At 44.0% G+C, this 20892-nt stretch overlaps 4 protein-coding genes and 1 pseudogene across 4 annotated transcripts; 1 reads left to right on the forward strand and 4 right to left on the reverse strand.

Moving 5' to 3' along the window:
- Positions 1-126: 126 nt before the first annotated feature.
- LOC128297006 (GPI mannosyltransferase 4) lies at positions 127-2579 on the reverse strand. The gene is made up of 3 exons (XM_053032555.1): positions 2435-2579; positions 1427-2366; positions 127-1367 (listed from the first exon to the last, which is right to left on the reverse strand). The coding sequence occupies exons 1-3, from the start codon at positions 2577-2579 to the stop codon at positions 425-427; spliced, it is 2028 nt and encodes a 675-aa protein (XP_052888515.1). The 3' UTR covers positions 127-424.
- Positions 2580-3192: 613 nt separating this feature from the next.
- Positions 3193-5426, reverse strand: LOC128299888 (esterase E4-like). The gene is made up of 5 exons (XM_053036022.1): positions 5011-5426; positions 4333-4848; positions 3869-4243; positions 3469-3796; positions 3193-3401 (listed from the first exon to the last, which is right to left on the reverse strand). The coding sequence occupies exons 1-5, from the start codon at positions 5365-5367 to the stop codon at positions 3220-3222; spliced, it is 1758 nt and encodes a 585-aa protein (XP_052891982.1). The 5' UTR covers positions 5368-5426; the 3' UTR covers positions 3193-3219.
- A 2698-nt stretch (positions 5427-8124) lies between these two features.
- Positions 8125-11424, reverse strand: LOC128299372 (glutactin-like; annotated as a pseudogene).
- A 1159-nt stretch (positions 11425-12583) lies between these two features.
- On the forward strand, positions 12584-15210 carry LOC128299889 (glutactin-like). Its single transcript, XM_053036023.1, has 6 exons — positions 12584-12627; positions 12732-12922; positions 12990-13142; positions 13222-14112; positions 14180-14516; positions 14992-15210. The coding sequence occupies exons 2-6, from the start codon at positions 12755-12757 to the stop codon at positions 15105-15107; spliced, it is 1665 nt and encodes a 554-aa protein (XP_052891983.1). The 5' UTR covers positions 12584-12627; positions 12732-12754; the 3' UTR covers positions 15108-15210.
- A 1604-nt stretch (positions 15211-16814) lies between these two features.
- Positions 16815-18224, reverse strand: LOC128297466 (cleavage stimulation factor subunit 2). Its single transcript, XM_053033109.1, has 3 exons — positions 18093-18224; positions 17949-18027; positions 16815-17876 (listed from the first exon to the last, which is right to left on the reverse strand). The coding sequence occupies exons 1-3, from the start codon at positions 18145-18147 to the stop codon at positions 16853-16855; spliced, it is 1158 nt and encodes a 385-aa protein (XP_052889069.1). The 5' UTR covers positions 18148-18224; the 3' UTR covers positions 16815-16852.
- Between the last annotated feature and the right edge of the window lie 2668 nt (positions 18225-20892).

Consider the following 20892-nt stretch of genomic DNA (forward strand, 5'->3'; position numbering starts at 1 on the left):
GGTGGAATAAACGTTGTATAATAAATCATTCTGTTTCTTCTTTCTAGAGTAATCGAAAAGATATAAATGGAAGAAATACGCCCGTTGGTTGCAAAATATCGAACTGCAACCGAAACGCTTGCAAGCTTATTAAATATTTGTGTTTATTGTGTAAACTCGTTTGTACGCATTAAATACAAGGGTGCATTACACTTTGTCAGTGTGTGGAATGGGATTTGAAAACATTCGAAAACATGTTGTAAAATGGTAGTGTACCGCCGTACGGTGTGTGTGTGCGCGCGTTTTCAAACAGCGTGTTTAGCTGCTGCTGCAGCTGCTGCTCCGGAATGTAACGAGGGAGAAAAAAGCATGACTAGCTTCGGTTATCACTCCAAACCCAGGCGGTGGCCCGTCCATCGCGGGTTGCCGGTTGGTAATGTAGCTGTTATTTAATGCGCCGTACCTCGATCCGATAAAGGATCAGTCCGAACTGGTGCGCTACCGAGGAAAACTGCTTCAACATCCGTCCGACGCTGAACGGATTCTGCTCATCGTCCAGTGCGTAGATCGGGCAGGTATCGTCCAGCTCGTCCACATCCGTATTGATGCCGCACGGATGCTGGCCGAACATTTTCGGCATTGCTTCGATCGAGAGATGCGGATAGAACACGCGCACCTGGCTGTGTTTGATGAGTGCTGCCGTTCGGTTCTGGAAGATGTCGTTCAATCCCTCGGACAGGCTGGACGGAATGGCCAGATACAGTCGGTACCGTTGGTTGGCACTGATCGAGCGCATCTCGCACACATCGATCAGCAGCTTCAGCTTACGATACAGGTGCTCCAAATCGAGCGATCCATACTCGTACAGGAAAAATTGTTTCGTACGACGATACTTCTGACCATTGTCGGGATTTATGAGCAACGTTTCGGTGCTTGGAAGCCCAACAAAGCACTGGGGCACACTGTAGATGTGGCTGGTGACGAGATGGATGTGTACGTTTGAGGAGCGTACATCGACTTGGCGGCTAAAATATTCCGCCAGCTGATACACACCGCCCTGATGCAAGAAGCCATAAAACAGCGTAAGGATCACGTTGGCGGTGTACCAGATTTTTAGCAGATACTTTGGGCTTACGGCCGGACAGAGTAGATTGTGGTACAGGAAGTTCTTTAACCGAGTCGGTGTCTTGAAGGGATAGTTCGCAGATAGTCCCACCTGAAGTTTGGGTGCGTGCAGCAGCACCAATGGCACGGTAATGGGAATCAAAAAGCGTGCCTCCTGATGGTTTATCAGCGAGAGGCTAATGATGGGGAAAAATATTGCCGATAACATTAACCCAACGAAGGATTGAGCACGTGGCAGACTAGTGTAATCGTTGGTGGAAAAACTGAAAAGGAAATGGAAGCTGAAATTATCACGCCAACAGCACGCAATCGTTGAACTCACCGATAAATCATAAAAAGGAGTGAAAATATGGCAAGCAACCCGAGCACGTTGTACAGCAGTGGAACGTTCACGAGGACGTGCGTGTAGAACGGATGTACTCCATGCTGGGCGGTATTTTCCGATATGATATTGTACCGGATAAAGTTCACCGGCGTGACAACAAAATTGTTAATGCCAATGTCTTGCAGCTCAATTTCGGCCATCGTCAAATATCCGTAGTAGATCGAATCGATGACGATGAACACTATCAGCGATGGGATGGCGGACAGCACGAAGATCATAATGCGCAGATTGAAATCCGTAAACGAGACCGTTTTCGTGCCCATTCCGCGCAGCATCCAGTGGAACACGAGTGGCATACCGAACAGTATGAAGGTGGGCCTGTTAAACACACCCGCAACGCACAGGGTTGCCATCAGGACGCATTTGTTGAGCGAATGGGATGGAAGTGACATTTTTAGCTTGTAGAAGCGCACCTTTTCGACTGTCCGCTGTGCTTTGCGGTACTTTTCCTCGAGAAATTCTCGCTGATAGATGACCGTGTTGGAGTGGATCATACAATCGCTCACGATGTACAGCAGCAGCGAACACAGTGCCATCTCGATCGAGTTGGAAAAGGTGTGTGTTGCGTACACGAGCATCACGTACGAGCTGGCTAGGGTAAGCAACCGGAACTGGTACTGCAAACCATACGAGCGACAAATCCGATACAGGCTCCAATCGTTCACGAACGACAGCGCCACCATGAGCAAGCGTGGAAATACCAGCGTCACGTAGCTACCGCGCAAATTTATGCCGAGGTAATAGTGCGTGTACATTGACGCAAAACGTAGCAATGAAAAGGGAATTTTCAGCCCGAAGTACGTGATCGCTATCGAGCGTATGGGGAAGGTGGTGTTAAATTCCCACGTGCGCGTCACCTCCAATCCATATTCATCTCCTAGGGAAGTGGAAAAAAGCGCCGTTCAATGATGGTATGGCGAAACTTTATCCAAACGTTTACTTTACCTGCGGCGACTTCCACCGATTGAAAAAATTCGTCCGGATGAATGTAACCAAGCTGCGGTACGAACACTAGCACAATCCTCAGAAACGATAGAATAAAATAAGACACTAACGATGGATCCTTTGGCTTGATCGTTTTAAATTGCATAATGAGATCGATTACTATTTTAAACTATGCCGTAAAATTGCGGAACATCGGCAATCAAGCGACCGCAATTGTTGTTTGTGTCGCTGTCGTAGATGGTGTGTTTGTTTACGTTTTTTACGGCGAACTGTCAGCAGAACTGTCAAATCGATTTGACGTTTGTTGTTCCGGGAAATGGGAGCGAAGAAAAAAACGTTTCAAACCGTTTTACCGCGTGTGTAATGAGAAAATACGTAAATTTTAACCAAAAAACGAATTCCGCTTGTATAAGCGAGTCGAAAGCAGTTGTTCGAGCCAAATGCATCGATTGGAGATGAAGTACGCTTCCGATTTACAGTTATTGTTTAACCAATAGTGAACGAAAACATGTCCTCGCGCCGTGAAGCTTATGGAAAGGATCGGACCAAAAGAAAACAGTGAAATTGGAAGAAAAAAGCAGTGAAATTGGTAAGACAGAAAACCATTCTCCTCTAGATAATAGTGGTAGCCACTCTGAACGCAATTCTGTAACTTGTGTGGTATTTGCACATGGTTTTGTTGTGATCTTCTGTGATCTTTACGGTGCCTTAATTAGGTGCAAAATATACACAACATTATTCCTTATTCCTTATTTGTAAGTTCTGCTTTAAATGAACCGATTTTATTACACAAAATGTCTCATTATACTGTAACTTAGTGCTAGAGCAAGAGTTACTGTCGGAAGCCGGAACAAACTACCCGTGGACCGCTGATGCCTAGCCTTGTCGGTGGAGGCGGAGAACTCATTGAAATAGTTTTGCAGTTCCGCGCACTCTTCGTTGATTTTTAGATAAGGTCCATGAAAGTCTGAAATTTGATTATGAAGAACACCAATTTGCTTTGCTTGATGGGAAATCAATGTAACAAAACTTACGAGATACAGGATTCCAGTTATGGTGCAATGCAGCTGCCATCGGACGGCCATATATTGCGAACGAAGTCCACAGACCAACCATCGTTTTAGCGATCTCCGTATCACGCTGATCGAGTCGCTGGCCCAGCGGGAAAAGGTAGAAAAGATCTTCCGCGTGGAATGAATTGTTACGGTATGGATAGTTGAATCCATCGGCCGAAGAAAAGTTGTACATCGACGGTGTGCCACTGTAGTCGAAACTGTACAAGTAAACCTTTCCGGCATTGGCATGAGCGAATCGTGTTACATCTTGCAGTACCGGGGCTTTGATAGCGAGATTGCCACAGATCTGCAATGGAAATGCAAAAACCATGCCGCATGTTACACTCAACTAGTGGGAACTCTGCCAGATTATACATACGTCCACCAGTCCTGGAAGAAGTTCTGTGAAGTTGGCACGGGAAATTTCAGTGCTGAGGAAGGTGTTAAATATTTGATGCCAGGAGTGAGATCCATCATTAGAGTTGGCTCCAAACCGCTCGTTAATTGTATCGATAAGCTGCAACAGCTCCCAGGACGATTGAATGTTTTCTGGTTTGAAGGAAAGTCCGTATCTGTATACGCCCTCCCAAAACATGAGTCCCTCCTGCGAGGTAGTTCCAGCCATCAGCTCAATATTCCGGAAAGCGTTGCGTGCCAGTGTTTTCGGATGTTTTGGCATAAATGGTGAAGCTTCCCCGATTACAATGCACGCACCGGACACGTCCGGATAGCCGGTGATGTTGAACTGCGTATTCTATTCGAGAAGTGTGTGTCGAGAAGATGAGCAGTTTAGTGAATTCGATAAGTAAGACAAGCAAAACACATTGTACGTTTTAATCTTACTTTATGATCTTCGTAGGCTTCCATCAGTCTGAGAGCCGGCACGGAGCGCAAACAATCCTCCATAGTTTCAACCGGTCGATCACAGTTTACGCGACGTGCAATATCAAGTGCTCCTTCTCTGGGCGATTTGCAGGTCGCCCAGGGTGAAAAAATCGATCCAGACTGTATGATGGCACGGTGGAAGAGATCCACCCGTACCAATGGACTGTACAGCAGTGCAGAAACTGCTGCACCACCCGCTGACTCGCCGAAAATGGTGACGGATGTGCTATCACCGCCAAAGAATCGTATGTAGCTGGATACCCACTCAAGGGCCATGATCATGTCCAGCATGGCCATGTTGCCAGGAATGTTTGCTGTGCCGGTCGACAGGAAACCCAACGGTCCAAGGCGATACTGTATTGACACTAGCACGATGTCCTTCTCGAGCAGGTAGTCTGGTTCGTAGTGGGAAGCGGCCCCCACAACGAAAGAACCTCCGTGAATGTACACCATAACAGGACGATTGGCTGTTAGCTGGTGAGAAATAGTATTGTGTAATTATTTTTAAGTATATTGTTTATGGAGTTCGACTCGCACGGTTCTCGATCACTTGTCGCTCCTTTTGATTGCAAAATTGTCCTTTGAGGAGCGTACAGAAAGGAATGATCTCCTGGTTGTGGAGCATTACTAGCTTACATTTTGGGTGTACACCGAAAGTGTGAGACAATCCTCCGCCGTCGAATCACTGGTACCGTTCAACCCTAGCTGGGGACATGGTTTCCCGGGGTAAACAGCATTGTACACTCCGCTCCATGGTCTCACAGGCAATGGATTGCGGAACCGCTGCTGCTCGATGGGTGCTTCCGCATATCGGATGTTGTAAAATTTGTAAATTTCACGATCGGTCCAAGCCGTACGGCCCCGCGTTCCTTGTACCGAGCCGAGACCATCAATCACCACGATTGGGGAGCTCTGTTGACCGCTAACACAATCACCGTACAGTAGCACCAGACACACTGATAACAAACTGACAGATATCCACCGCACGTGCATTGGAACTGCAGGCTGTGTTTCACTCGATCGCGCGAACCTGTACCGATCCCGGGATTGCGTACCTTTCGCCAGGTAATTGACAACTAATCAATGGGCCGTTATGGAAGATCCTTTTATAACCTCCACCCTTGGTACCCTTGGTAGTGGCTGGGTAATGGAGCACTTCACCAAATCTCCTACCACACTTGGTGACGTTAGGATGACGAATCGTATCGAAAAGATGATAGATAGAGTACAACTAAGATATCGCAAGGTGATGTTTTTGTTTCTCCTTTTCGGAGAGGTTTGCGACATTATATGTTCGTATGGCTCGTATCGGGGTGCTATCTCTGCTGGAGGAATTCTACTTGACCCATCAGTTAAAGAAAAAAGCGTGCCAAGAACGATAACGTAACCAGCCAAATGCCAATCAATCTAACAGAACATCAATTTTATGTATGTTTTGTTATGATTTCAATGATGGTTGGACACAGTGGAGCAGCAGGAAAGCAACATGTCTGGTCAGCGTTATTATGAATGACGTAAATTGGGTGATACATACTAGAGTTGGATTGAGTATAGCTGATTCGTTATTAATAGACTAAAGAGAATATCTGTCTGTAAAAATATCTATTCACTTAATCCATTTTTTTTAAATTAAATTTAAAAACAAATGTCGATACGAGAAACATTCTCATTTGATGAACGCCTTTACATCTTACTCTGGTCTTCTCAACGTTGTTAGTAAACTCATTTACTAAGTATTTTGTTTGTACGGGAAGGTTGAACAATCAGAAATAAGGATTAAACCCTGGACCTTGGAAGAATGCAAGAAGCTTGTGTTCGTATTAGAATGATCAATGACCATCTCTGTATCAACAATATTAATAGAAGTGAGGACATTTTGATGTTGTGTTGGCTTTAAGTACGCCCATAATTGAGAACATTGTCCAATGATCCAGGAAATATTTGATGAAGATTACAAGATCGTTCTGATGCTGTTGGGAGTATCGGAATCGGCTTCTTGAACCCCATGCAATACTGGTGCTTTACCATTGGAACTCGAAAGCCCTGTATCGTTATCTTTTGGAGTGTGTGAATCACAAACGTTATCTAGCAGCAAATAATGATACGGTGCTGTGAATACTTATAAGCACGTTTTATTTAGCAGGTGTTGAAATATTGTACTATGAAAGGAGCTCAACATAAAAATGGTTATAGATCTTAGTATAGGATTTATTCTATACATGGTAAAGTAATAAAAGCTAAGAATAATGAACATTTGGCAGAATGGCATTCATAGTAGTTCAGCTCTGGTGAGTCAAAGTTCAAAGCTGATTCTCGTATCTCGCATCGAAGGGATTTCGTAGTGTCGTCACGTTGCGTTATCACTATCAATCATGGTTGATAATTAATTTATTATTTCATTGTAGGTGCTTTGGTCCGACCGCTTTAGGGTAGGTTCAGTGAACAGGTGTTCTTCGTGGGAATTGTCGCTTTAAGGAATAGATTAAGATATTCTTAAAGCTTTTTATTCGTCAGAAATACGGAGGATTGGATTGGATTCTGCGTACAAAGGATTGATACGGATGGGATTTTATATCGGAAGCAAGTAAGGTGGATGATGTAGCGATAATATTCCCCTTATGTTGATCTTGTTCCTGTATCCAATCCCGCACCGAGGTTTGTTTGAGACAGGTGCAGCTATCGATCTCGCTAAAATAGGTTCAACTTCGAACCAACCAATGCGATAATTTTTTAATACACTCATATAAACGTCTGATTATTGTAGTTTATTTCTTTGAGCACTTTAAAAATGAGCTCAGACTAATACATGGTATGTACGAGTTGATAAGCTCTATTAATGAACTGTCTTAATGAACGTAAATTAGATAAGTCCCTAGAACAAAGATGTATTTGTCGGACGGCTGGTAATTTTTGGGTACTATACTTTATCAGAATTTGGCAACTGATTGTCAGTGCAATTAATAAAAAGCTTCGATCACCGTGGCCAGCAAGCAAACATGTTCACGAGCAGAAGCAAGAATTGTAAAATTATCTGTACTAATTCTTGTATAAATTTTACTCAACGCATCGGGTTTCTCCACATTAAACGAGTGGCTAGCTGTTCAGGTCTTAAACACAACAATTAACAGCTAGTTAATAGTTTCCCTCCGGTCTTCTGATATTAGTAATTGCTGTTCCTCTTCATATGTGGGGGTGTTGTTCTAGCTGCACCGGCTTATCTACGCCGTCGATGTTAACTGACGATGGCAGTGGTTTGCAATTCGATTACTTCAAGGGTTGACGAACAGATGGCGCTAGTTGTCTTATGTTATACGAGGCGAGTAAAGTCCTTCAAGACTCAGTCTCTATAAACTATCACGGATGTTTTGTTTATATTTCTTAAAATACATTCCGTATCTTTGTTTCAATGAGAAAAATGTACTAAAAATTGATAAATCTTATGCACCAATCAATTAATATTTTCTTTTGTTTGATTGTTTGTGTAGATTCTCAAATTATCAAACAAATGATGCAGTTTGAAATATAATTTTTATTAGTCCTTTTATTTTGTGTCTGATTGTTGCTTTTGTATCCGTCGATTGGCTATACTGGCGCACTGATTATATTGGGTTAAGTTTATTATAGTCAATTTATTGTAACATCAATCATAACGTTATTAAAATGTTACAGTCTCTCATACATTATGACATCTTTTTTCACGTTGCATAATGTATTACAGTGTTGTAGCAATATTTTATCATCCGTTTTCTTTTAGTATAATGCGTATTTGATTGAAGCAGTGGCCAGAACCATTACTATCGCCGCTATGAAAGTAGACGACATTTGTTTAATGGTGTAGGCCGCCGATCTTTCTTGTGCACTGACTGCATATTCCACATAGTAGTTGCTTCCGATGGAAAACGGTTCGTTGATGTGCAGGTACGGACCAGTTGGACCTAATCAAAACAAAACTCATGATAAGCGATAACGATCAAACAGGGTAATTACAGATTGAATGTTATCTAAATCTTCTTACCGTTCACTCTTGGCCACGTTGGTACACCTTTGGACGATGATGGAACACCATCAATTGCAAACGAGGTCCAAAGATCCACCATTATTTCGGACATCAGCGTATCGGCGGAGTTAAAATTGGTCACATCCTGGGGATACGGGAACAGGTATATGTTATCGTCCGAATGGTGAGCTCCACCCCGGAACGGGTAGTGCGCGGTACTGGCCCCGTAACCGAAGCGCGTATGTTCACCCTGATAGTCGAACGAATACAGGTACGTTTCCTTATCGCTGTATCTTGCATTGGTTTGTGCATCTCGCAGTACAGGACCTTTGATAACGAGTGTGCCAGCAATCTGGGGAAATGAGCAGGAAAGTACTTTATGAGCATATGACGAAAAAGAGGTGGTAGAAGAGGATCGTACACTTACATCTATCAGGCCCGCCATAAGCTGTGAGAAGTTTCCACTTCGAAGTTGCTGCTCAGTGAATAGGGTTTCAATTTCGAAACCAGCCAACGATCCGCTGTGGTCGTCAATGCCGAAGACACGGTTCGCTGTGTCGATTAGATCGTACTGGTTGAATTGGTTATTGTTGACCAGTTCCAAGGCAGCCAACGTATCGTACAAGCCGGTCATCATGAATGATCCGTCGTGCTTTGTAGAGCCGGCCATCATACGGACATCCTTGCGCACTTGCCCGAATCGTATCACAACGATAGGATCGGTGGGGAAAAACCCGGACGGTCCACCAACAACCATGCCGCAGCCTCCAATATTGTTAACGCCTTGATACAGCATTCTCTCTTGCTGCAGATCGATAGATAAGTTCGTGAAATGATCAACACGCGAACTATCTTCTCAACAACTTTAAGAGGTGTTCCGGATAAAGGGAAGAGATTGGGATTTTAGACACTAGCCGATCTTTATACTTACCGAATGCATGTCGAGTGCTCTGATTAAAGTTAATACCGGCAATTCTTGGAGGCACCTTTCCACATCCTCTATCGGTCGCACTATATCACAACCGGCGTATCTGGCAATCTCTTTCGCATTGTCAACCGGATTTGGATCGATCGCCCAGGAGGCGGTTGCTCCACCGGACTGTAGGATCACCTGGGAAAAGTAGGAGGGTGGCACTAGTGGGCTGTACAACAGCGCGCTAGTAGCAGCCGCACCAGCCGACTGTCCAAACACGGTAACACGCTGCGGATCACCGCCAAAGTCACCGATATGGTCCTGCACGAACTTGAGTGCCAAGATGATATCGAGCATGGCGGCATTGCCCGGTATGTTGGCGCTCATCGTGGAGAGGAACCCAAGTGCACCGAGCCGGTACTGTAACGCCACCAGGATGACATCGCGATCGAGTAGATAGTTGGGAGGATGGTCGGACGCACGGCCAAGGGAAAATGATCCACCATGAATGTACACCATTACGGGGTATTTCGCCGTCACCTATTGTTTAACATTCAAACAAAGACCAGATCCAGATCGTCAGTCACTTCTATTATTGGACTTATCAAGCGCTCATCATGACTTACATTTTTCGTGTAGATAGATAGCGAGAGACAGTCTTCGACTGCCGGCGTAATTTCGCCCGGGTTGAGCTGATCGGTTATACCGAGCTGTGGGCAGGGTCGGCCAGGGTTGGACACATCCTTAACCGCGGTCCACGGTGCGATCGGTACCGGAGCTCTGAAGCGTCTCGCACCGACCGGTGACTCGGCGTACGGGATGTTGAAAAACTGATACACCAGCTGCTCCGTACGTGCGGTAACCGTTTCGGATCCCATCACATCACCGAGACCCTGAATGCGCACCGTAATTCCATTGGAAGCTGCAGCGAGATACAACACGGCAAACACGGCCGGTCGTAAAACCGACGCGAACGACATCTTGCTAATGACTGGCGAACGCGGGTTACCGCTCGCCCACAGGAAAGCCCAGGAGTGCCGTGCCGATGACCGTTGTACGGGTGCAATAAATGGGCAACTTTGGGACGATAAAAAGATGATAAGGATTGGATAAGCGGGCCGCCCTGTACGTGCGCGTGTGTGTGTGTGTGAGGTGTGTGCCGATAATGGCAAACAGAGGCCGAACATTGTACACGCGGGCCGCAATACGTACCGTTGTCAAATAAATTCACGGCCGATAGTTAAACGATAGATAACAATCAATCAAATTGATGAACGATTGCAAATTGCTACGGTCGAATACAATTTGTCAATCCACGTGACTTCACCTTCGAATCTAGCGATAGTTGCACCTGATTACACTCGAACAATTAGTGCAGCTGCCTAAAAGTTACCTATTTGAACAAAATTATTTACTCTTGAAACCACACCGATCGCTACGAATGCCGAAAGTGCGACTGGTGCGTAGTAGTTGATCGTCGAATCGTTGTGTTATTTTGGCTCAGATTTGAGAGTTTTTTTTTGGCAAAACCTGTTTGGTGCAAGAGTTATGGCAAAATGCGTTTCTTTGGTCATGTTGTTTGCATGTTTGTTTCTGTGTTTCTGCTTTTTGGGTGTGTTTTATTGAACAATTTCTCTTCTTCGTGAGAGATTTGCAGAGGTTGTACGAATTGTATTGTGTTTGCATGATCGATGTTTTCCTTCTGTTCCCTTGTGCGAATCACAGTTATATACTGTTTGTAATCACTTCTACCAGATGTTAGCCGCTGAGTACGACTTTTTTCTTTATTACCGAAGGTTCCCTTCGCGGTAACAACTCTGGGTATGTAGATGGTTTACATACATTGAAAATACCGTCGTGCTGACATGGCCAGATCAACATGGCTTCCACCCCTGGCTGCTCTCAATCTCCGACAGCATACGGCATCCGACGAGCACCTTACTGGTAGGGCATGAGTCCGGGATGCTCAAATCGTGCCCGCCGCCATTATGTCTACTCCGCAAAACAACTCAACGAGCTCGTGGGTTATTCTTCTTCTCCACACGCCCTGCTCACAAATACTGCTAAAGATCTGTAGCGTCCGGCCCTCGAAAATGACGAGTGCGTTGGCGTCCTCTGCCACGTATCGTGCAAGACTCATGACCAAAGAGGACTACCGCACGTATCAAGGTATGATATATGTTGCATTTCGATTCTTACTGGAGTCTTCTAGATCGTAGGAGGATGGTGAAAAGGTAGGAGATCGAAGTTATGATCGTACCAAGGTAACAGAGCTCCTTAACAACCTCCTTAACAACCAAGATCGCCACTGATCGTCAACTGATATTCTTCTTCCCCAGTCTTATCTCGGTGAGAACCTCCGGCACACAGGTACTTTGTCTTAGTCGTATCGGTCCTCAATCCAATCCTTAGGACGTTCTCCATTGTGGCCCTTAACAGTCGTCCTAGCTTCCCAGGGAATTCTGTACTGCTGCAGGGTGTCTCATAGCTCTGTCCGATCTATGGTAAAGATGGTAAGAAAACCACAACAGTAGGGGCAAAAATGTTTTTATATGAGTTTTTTACAGTTGTCCTCGGGCTTTGTAGCAGTTTCTCTATGATTGGACAGTATATTTCGATACTCTTTTCCTAAAACTTTCCATCCTAGGTTTCTACAAACTTTGGAACAATTTTCTTTGTGAATTTTTGCAATACATCATTCAAATTTTCGTGGTTTTCCTTGAAGTTTCACATAGCTTCTAGATTTTCTCACAGTTTACAAAGAAGTTTATCAAAGTTTCCCATTGACATTTCAGCACTATTCTTTGGCGTTTTATTCAGCTTTCATGAAGATTTTCACAGTTAACCAGGAAAGTTTTTTTTCATCAGTATTGCCTTGTGTTCTTCCCAGTTTTTCTAGCTTAGAGAAATATGTTTTTCTATTAGTTTCTAAAAGTTTCTTGTGCGAAGTTTCTATTTTCACTATTATTGTAAATATATTTATAGTTTTTGTTGTTGAAAATGTCCGTTTGTAATTTCAAAATTCGATTTAATTGTACAAAACAAATTTGGAAACCGTCAGTCCGCTTGTCCAGTGTTGCCCCACTGTGTCAATAAAACTGTTGCGCACCCCATCGTATCCCCCTGTTCCAGAATTCAGATAAGCGTCCACAATCCCTGCGATAAAACCGGTTCATCATCAGCTGTTACAGCCTCGACAGCGGCCAGCATAAACACAAGCGGAACAAAGTGCATACCGTGTATTTCGATACATTCAGTCTAATAGCTTCGAAAACCTGCTCCCCAAAAACGGTGATCTACTTTCCGTACGATTGATCTTCAGTTTCGTTCTGTTCCGGCATCGGTACGGATCGCGTTTGCGTGTTGCATTTTCGAATTCCATGCTCAAGGAGTACGAAAAGACTTAATTTATCATGGCTTATCTTTGGTGTTTTACCGTTTCTGTAGTACTTAGCTGGTTGCTGTTCGTAATGGCTGGTAGTCAGGCAGCGGAGGAAAACAGTTCCCCGATCGTAAATCTCAACGATTTGGGAGCGTTGCGCGGCATCACTGGCAACGGGGCTTGGACAGGGCGTAAGTTCTATCAGTTCTTGGGCGTACATTACGCACAATCCACTGGCGGTGCGAATCGGTTCAAGGTAAGTGCATGATGAGGTGCCTGCAATGCTCTGTACTCAATGGAATATTGTTTATTTCTTTTGGTAGCCTCCGAAAAGAGTAGCCCCATGGCAAGGCGTCAAAGATGCCACCCGCCACGGTATGCCTTGTCCGCAGATGAAGCTCATTTCGCAATTTACCGGGAAAGCGTTTGCGCCGGATGTGGAAGATTGTTTGACTTTGTCGATCTACAGCTCAGACGTATGTGCACTATGACAGAAACAATATCGTATACCGTGGCAGAAAGTAAATCAATTTGTTTTAATTTGTTACTTTACAGCTGGCAGATAGAAGACCCGTGATGGTTTTCATTCACGGCGGAGGATTCCATGAGGGCTGTGCCAAAAATCAAACGGCTGAGTATCTGATGGAGCGCGACGTTGTGCTTGTAACGGTACAGTATCGGCTCGGTCCGCTCGGATTTCTGGCGACCAACTCACACGAAATTCCGGGCAATATGGGCCTCATGGATCTGACGCTTGCCCTGGAATGGGTACAGGAGCACATCGAGCGCTTCGGGGGCAATCCGAACAATGTTACGCTGTTTGGACAATCGGCTGGTGCGGCCGCCATTTCGGCGCTTATGTACAGCCCCAAAGTTGCTGATGGGCTGTTCCACAAAGTGATACTGCAGTCGGCCGGATCCGCTTCGCCGTGGGTGTGGGACACGACCCCGGAGGACAATGCGAGACATATCGCGTTCAATGCCGGTTACGATGACGAAGAGCAGATTGAAGAGTTCCTTCAGAAGGTGGACGTTTGGAAGCTTCTGCGCGGTTTTATTGAGGCGAAGCAGGAGACAAGCGTTACGCAAGGGTTAGATCATGTCGGTGGCAATCGTCTTGTTACGGACGGCCGTCACGGTTTTTTACCACAAACTCCTTGGGAGTGTATGCAGCAGGGCAAGATAAGGAAGAACATTCCAATGATGGCCGGCGTCACGAAGCACGAAGGCACGTTTCTGTTGACCTCCGTGTACGATCATTTCAAGCGCACCGGACAGCTGGATGATCCGAATTTTGTGAAATTCTTTCTGTTGGATGAGGTAAACAAATTTTTGGGGGCGCGCGATCCCACCGGCGCACTGGGTGGGTACGAGATGCGTTCGTTGTTCACGGGAAAGGAGCTGGAAAGTGGTGACTTTGGTGAACTGGCGGATGGTTTGATTGATGTATGTTGTTAACTTAGAGATTCTACTGAACACGGGTTTAATTTTTGTGTATATTTTGTATTTGCAGTTGGCGGGAACCATATTGATTAAAGCACCATTGTTACGTGAAGCGCAGGCAAACGCTAGAGTGAACCCGAACGGAACATTCCTGTATTCGTTCGATTATGTAGGCAAACATACACGATTTGGGTACGGCAGTGACACTACGCACTATCCGTTCGATGGTGGAGTTCATCATTCAAACGATAAGCTGTACCTGTTCCCATACCCACCGGGTCATCCGGACAAGTTGAACGAGAAGGACACTGCCATGGCAAAGCTGATGGTGGATCTGTGGACTTCGTTTGCAGCGGATGGCATTCCAAGATCGGAACAGTTAACCGTTGAGTGGAATTCAATGAAACGTGAGTACAAATGATCATCTATTTACACTAGAACGGCCAGAATAGCCAAATCGATCGACAGTTTTGAAAATGGGATTTGCGTGTTCGAAGGCGGATATTTTTGAATTCCACGGTAGTATTTATGATATTTTATCTCTTTGCAGTATTTATAAGTATTTGAGAACTTCCAAATAATGTGAATATTTATCTTCTTACTAACTCTAACTATGTCGTTTTAGAGAGGAAGAGAAGAATCCTGAACCGAGTTTCGTTCGGTCGTTCTGGTCACCCTAAAACAAAATATTATGCTTTCTGACATATTTTATTTGGTCTAAAATTGGTCATATTTTGAAATAATATTTGAAATAAGCATTTTGGGGTAAAATAATTCAGCTTACAAAATTCTTTTTCAGTTTAAAATTACCTGATTGGTCGTTTTAGTGTTTTGATGTTGCAGTAATCGATCATAACGTGTTTTATCTAACTTTATTCGCAGATTATGCCGGACCATACATGCACATTGATGATCCGCAGAGCGTTGGTGACAATTTTTACGAAGAGTTTACAGTAGCAAGTGATGAGAAACGGCGACGCATCAAGGAAGGAGCGTAGTTTACCTATAAGATTAAAGTAAAATAAGCAACGCACAGGGAGAGAAACATTCATCACAACAAAAGCTGGGTTAAAAGGTAGGTAACTTGTCTTATTTCGGTGGTAAAAATGGAACAAAGGGTTAGAATAAAAGTGTATAATTGATAGTAAAACACAAAAAGAAAATACCTGCCCGAAAACAACAATGCCGCTTCGTCGCCTCACGACCAAAAAAAAGGTGTTCGAAAGGTGTGAAGGAGTGGAATGTAATCCTATTGTTCCGTTGGAAGAGGAAGCAAATCCTGCAAGCATCGATTGTGTGAGGACGTGGGAAGTAACGTATCTTCTCTTTGATAGCTGGATAGGTATTGGTGGAGGGAAAATTTTGCAGAATAGATAACACAAAGAAAACATTCACTGTGTAGCCAGAAAAGGGATAATGGTAACCGGGAAATAATAACAAGGAAGTAGTTTTGTGCCCACAAATTTGCCGGTTACGGTACCGAGGGCGAAAGAACAGTCCGGGTCAAACATATTTACCTACGAGTGTGTTGGTGACCGAGTAACGTTTTCCCACCACAAAGCGCTGTTCGAATGGTGCACTAATGAGAGTGTAGAGTTTAATTTCTGCTACACTAAATTAATGTGTAAAGCCAAGTGACGGAAGGGATCCCTCTTTTTAAACACAGTGACACATTTTGCATGCGTTCTGCTGCAACGCCATTGCACACACATCATCGAACGGATGCTGTACCGGAAATGGGCGTTGTAATTGTTTTGTGGTTTTAACATCCAGGGGGAACTTGCATTTGACACCTTTTTAAAGCACGCGGGTGTATTTTGTCACCAGCAGTTTCTGGCACCTTCCCATATACACGAGGCTTAAACGGTTTTCGTCGTGGTAGGGGTGCGTGTACCGCTGGTACCCGGACGTGCGACAGAAAGACTAGAGAGGATTCGATTCCTCAATAATCGTCACCTTTCGTTTTTTGTTGTTGCTGTTATTCTCCGGTGACACATAGAGTGGGCGGTTTTGCTGTATTCTTTCCCGCGCTTTTACAATGGCCCAAGGATGTGTATTATCGGAAAAGAAGTTTATTTTTCATCTCATTCCTTGTTTTGCGTTTACAGGGAATTATTATGGGGCGGGTTCCCTTGTCGTCCGGTCCGAGTTGCGATTCAGGCTGCCTCTGGAAGGACGCTTTTTCTTTCCCTTCTGCGTATCCCATTCAAATGAATGTTGAGCTGCTGTCAACTACCATTGTAAAGGGATCGCCAACAGTTCCGGATGTGAAAAGGGAGTATTTGTGTGTGTGTGAGGAAATGGGCAGGTAAATTTGGCGATTTTTTTCTTTCTGTTCCGTACCGTCAAGGACAAGAGCTTGATTGAGACGAAAGTTCGGTGGACGCGCGACCCTCTTCTCGTATGTATCTGATTTGAATGGATGCTTTGTGGTTTTGTGAAGGGAAAATCAATCGACACCGATTGTGTTCTTGACGGGTTGTAAAGAGGGAAGTCGAATGGTGCTTATTGTGCCGTTTTGGTTTGTTATTTTTTAATGAACCTTGCTCCATTAGCAGTGCAGCAGTTTTGGGGTGGTGGAATAGAATATTTAATAATCGCACACGCACACCCACACTTTCACATGTTGGATCGCGGTTGTAGGGAATTTAAATTCGTTTAAATTTCAAAATATTGATTTATTTAGTACGAAATTATGTGCCCTCGAAACATAACACCCTTATTTTCGCTTCTAATGTTGTACCTATTTTGGTGCATTCCGTGAAATTTGTTCCTTTAGCACGAGAATGCTAGCGCGTTGGTCTTGTGGCAGCAGAGCGATCTGTTCGTCGGAGAGTTGCAGTACTTGCATTATTAGTGCGGCCTTTTCTTGGTCCGAAGCATCGTTTGAACCTGCTTTCGATTTCGACCCTTGATCGGGCGCTGCCGGGTGATCTAATGATGCTGCCGGCGGAATCGGTTTGTTACCCATCGAGCCCAATCCAACCGCTGCAGACGATGAGGCCTCCAAACGTGGATCTTTTAGCAACCGTGGATCGACCTGACGTTGCGGTCGTATATCGATCGGTACGAAGCTCGACTCGGGAATGTTCCCCTGTATCATCTCGGGTCCACGATGCCCTCCCATGAAGGGATCCATCATACGTAAATCCATATCCATCGCGTGCGGTGCACGATCGTTCAGCAAATGGCGTTCGTCGCTGTCGTGAAACGCCGAACCTTGCATTGGTCCACCGTGCCCGTCGGGAACGAATGGTGCCCGTATCGGTTCGTGACCAGGCAAAACACTCATCGGATCTTCGCTCAGCACCGGTGGCATTGTGTGGCGGGCGTGTAAGAATGAAAGCGCGGTGTGCGCATCGACAATCCGCATAACGACGGCCGACTGGAGCAGTGCGTACGTGAGCTGCGGATTTTCCAGCAACATGTTACGCGCCTCCTCCGGATCGTTCTGCACACAAGCCTTCGCCTGCCGCATCAGCTCGTACATCTGGTCCGGCTGCAGTCCTGTGACGGCTTTCGCAATCAAATCGGGTGCATCCGCTGGGTCACATTCATCGCCGTAAGGATTTTCTACCTGCGGTCCCTGCAGCAGGGCAGCCATTTCCATGCGCGATTTTTCCGTACAGGCATTGTCCACACGCAGGGCACGACCGCCAAACTCGTAGCCGTTAAGATTGCGCATTGCGCTGAGCGCTGTTTCCTGGTCTTTGTACTCGCAGAATCCATATCCTTTCGGTTTGCCGCTCTCGCGGTCGAATACCAATCTGGTGGAAAAGATGCAGTGGTTGGTTACTGGAAGGTGGCGAAGGATGCCCATACAAATGATAAATACTCACTTCAGCGAAAGGACTGGTCCAACTTCGCAGAATATATCTTTAAGCTTTTCTTCTGTCGCTTCGTACGGGATGTTTCCAACTGGAAAGGGGAAAAAACATTATTGGAACTAGAAATAGCAATACTTTCCGCTCTAAACCACGTACCGAAAACCGATCGCATCGATTTGTCCATCAACGTTTGATCGTGCCGGTCCACCATTTTGACGCTGTGTGTTGTTTGTTTTATTATAATCTAATTTGATCACTTTTTGGAAAAGAAAATTAGCACTTTTTAGAGGATTTTTGTACACAAACCGGGATGTAAACAAAATCTCTACAGTGAGACCGGGCTGTGTTCGTTGTGTTATGACAGCTAGGGCAATGTTTCGCCTTGCGTACGATTTCGCCGTGAGTTTCGCCGCGCAAGAGCGCACATTGACGGAAGCGTCCATAAACGACGAAACGATGTTCGATGGTGTGGTATTTTAAATTGAGCGTTACATTGCATCCTGATGTTGCGATTGTAGTTGAAAATGGCGAAGGAAAAATTATTTTAGTTTATTGATCATCTTGGTTGACCAAACTCGTATTTATTCGCTTATATATTTATTTATTTATTTATTTCTTATTATTTTATTTTAATGAAACATTATGCATTGAAAATTTTAATCCTTTTTTTAACAAACTTAATTTTCAGTATATCATTTGTAAAATTTATATAAAAAAAATGTCAATACGCGCTCTGCACTTTACTCTATTCGCAACTTCATCCCAATCTCATGCATTTGCTACATTCCTTTTCAAGGTTATTGCTCGAACGAGAATATTATTTGTCGGACGTTCGTTTGCAGCAACCGGATGTCACAGCAGCATGCATGAACCCCATACTGATAAGGGTATTAAGGAGAAAAGTGGTCAATTAAACCTCACAAAAGTACACCCCAGGGATCAGCCACGCATTGCCCTCAATCCTTTTTTTCACACCAACCCCAAGTTAAGCCACCGGGACACAGTTGCCTGCAGTGCGTCTGGGTCCTACGAACCCGTACGAAATTTGATCTTCAGCTTGTGGACCACGATCTCCTGTCCAACCGTACACGCACCTTCCCATGTGAGTTTGATCATGGAATGCCTTTTGGTCGGGTTGCGTTGTAAGCCCACCCGCCGATTTCATCTGTAGGGGAACCGTTTTCCCACATTTTTCCTCAAATGCTAAATTCCAGTAGCGATGGGCGGGATCTTTCGCTTCGTAATCAAAATTGAATATTGGCAATTAATTTATGGTGGATAAAGGGTTACAGCAGTTAGTTTGATTGTCAATATTTCCCGCATTGATCAAAACTATTACAAAAGCTTCGTCTTCCACACAGAAGTTGATGCAAAATAAATCCAAAACTCCACATGTACTAACAATATTACAAAATGTAGTATATTTCTTTACAGCTTCCGCATACCGCTTGTTGCTCAGCTTCATTCCGCTTGTACTTCGTTCATAAAGTGCTACATGAAAACAGTTTTGGTTTTGTCCGCATTATACATTTCAACTCCCTTCTACTTGGCACAGACCGCTAAACGATCGTAATCTCGAGTGGTGAACATAAAATGGAAATAATAAAGGATCCATAAACGTTCACATTTGAAGGCTTTTGGAGCCTTGCTATTTCTGGTAACACATGCCAATCAGCTCATAAAAGAAAAGTATTGAATTCGACTCTTCGGTGTACAAAACAAGTTTTAACACACTTTTACATCAACACATAAGCATTACATTTTTGTTTCTGGCAATAGTGTATAGTGTTAGGTGGTCTTGTTCAGTAATTAGGTCGAATTTTTATGTATTTTTTTGTAATTCTACACATATTTTGGTCTCACTTTATAGTTTGGTACTTATTATCAATTCTTTTTATCTTGCTTGGCTTGTTTTCAATGCCGTTTCCTATTACAATGGTGCTTTGCTACGTATAATTCAAGCAGCTTTATATTTGTTAAAAAATTGTTTGTTTTTTCATTACACTTTAATAGTATTTGGTGAATTTTTAATTTCTGTACGTTTTATAGCCGAGTTGTTCTGTTCTTAATTAATTGCATTTGAAAAAATCGTTTATCTTTATTTATTTTTTTATTTAATTTATATTATGACGGCAACAATAACATAATAACATAACATAATGAAAACATAATAAAAAAGGAAGATTGTAAAACAATTATTATAATTAACAACAATTATTATTATTAACAAACATGATAGAAATAATATACAGCGATAAAAAGTAATAAAAGACAAGCAAAGAAAGTGAGAGAATGTGATAACAAAATAAACAAAGCACACAACAAAAGATAACAAAAGGAAGTTAGAACAAAATAAAATAATACAAGAGTTTATAAAAAAGATTGGAAAGCAAATGGAAACAAGCATGTACTAAACGAAACTCTTTCCCTGAACCGTTAATGAAAACTACTTCAAATTTAAACATTAAGAAACGCTGTTGTAGATATTGCTATTATTAAAGTTTAAAACTGTAGTTACATTGTTAGTTTCTCTTGAGTTGTTCTCCAACATTTACAACCCTAAGTGGTGTAGTTAGTTCCAGTTGTCAATGTTCTGGCCAGTGCCAGATATCCACGTCACCGGGCGCTCGGGAAAGTTATCCGTGACTTGGTTGCACAGCGATCCAGGGATCCATTGCAAAGCGAGAAATGAGCGAGAACTCTATGAACCCGGTGCGAATGCAAAATAGTGCAATCGATTTTGCTTGAACAGCCACTTGATCCTGCGCGCTCGAGTGAAGAACGTCGTCGAGAGCAAGGGTCCCGTGTGCCTGCGACACCGCCAGGCCCGAGTGCTATCGATGCAGCGCGGACTCAAGCACGCACTCCTTCAAAAAAGGGACGCGTAAAACATTGCGGCCGCATCGGCGAACCCTTGAGCGAGATTTAGCATTTTTTATCCACCGGCGAACGATTA

This window comes from Anopheles moucheti, chromosome 2 (assembly GCF_943734755.1).
Source record: "Anopheles moucheti chromosome 2, idAnoMoucSN_F20_07, whole genome shotgun sequence".
Taxonomy (NCBI): domain Eukaryota; kingdom Metazoa; phylum Arthropoda; class Insecta; order Diptera; family Culicidae; genus Anopheles; species Anopheles moucheti.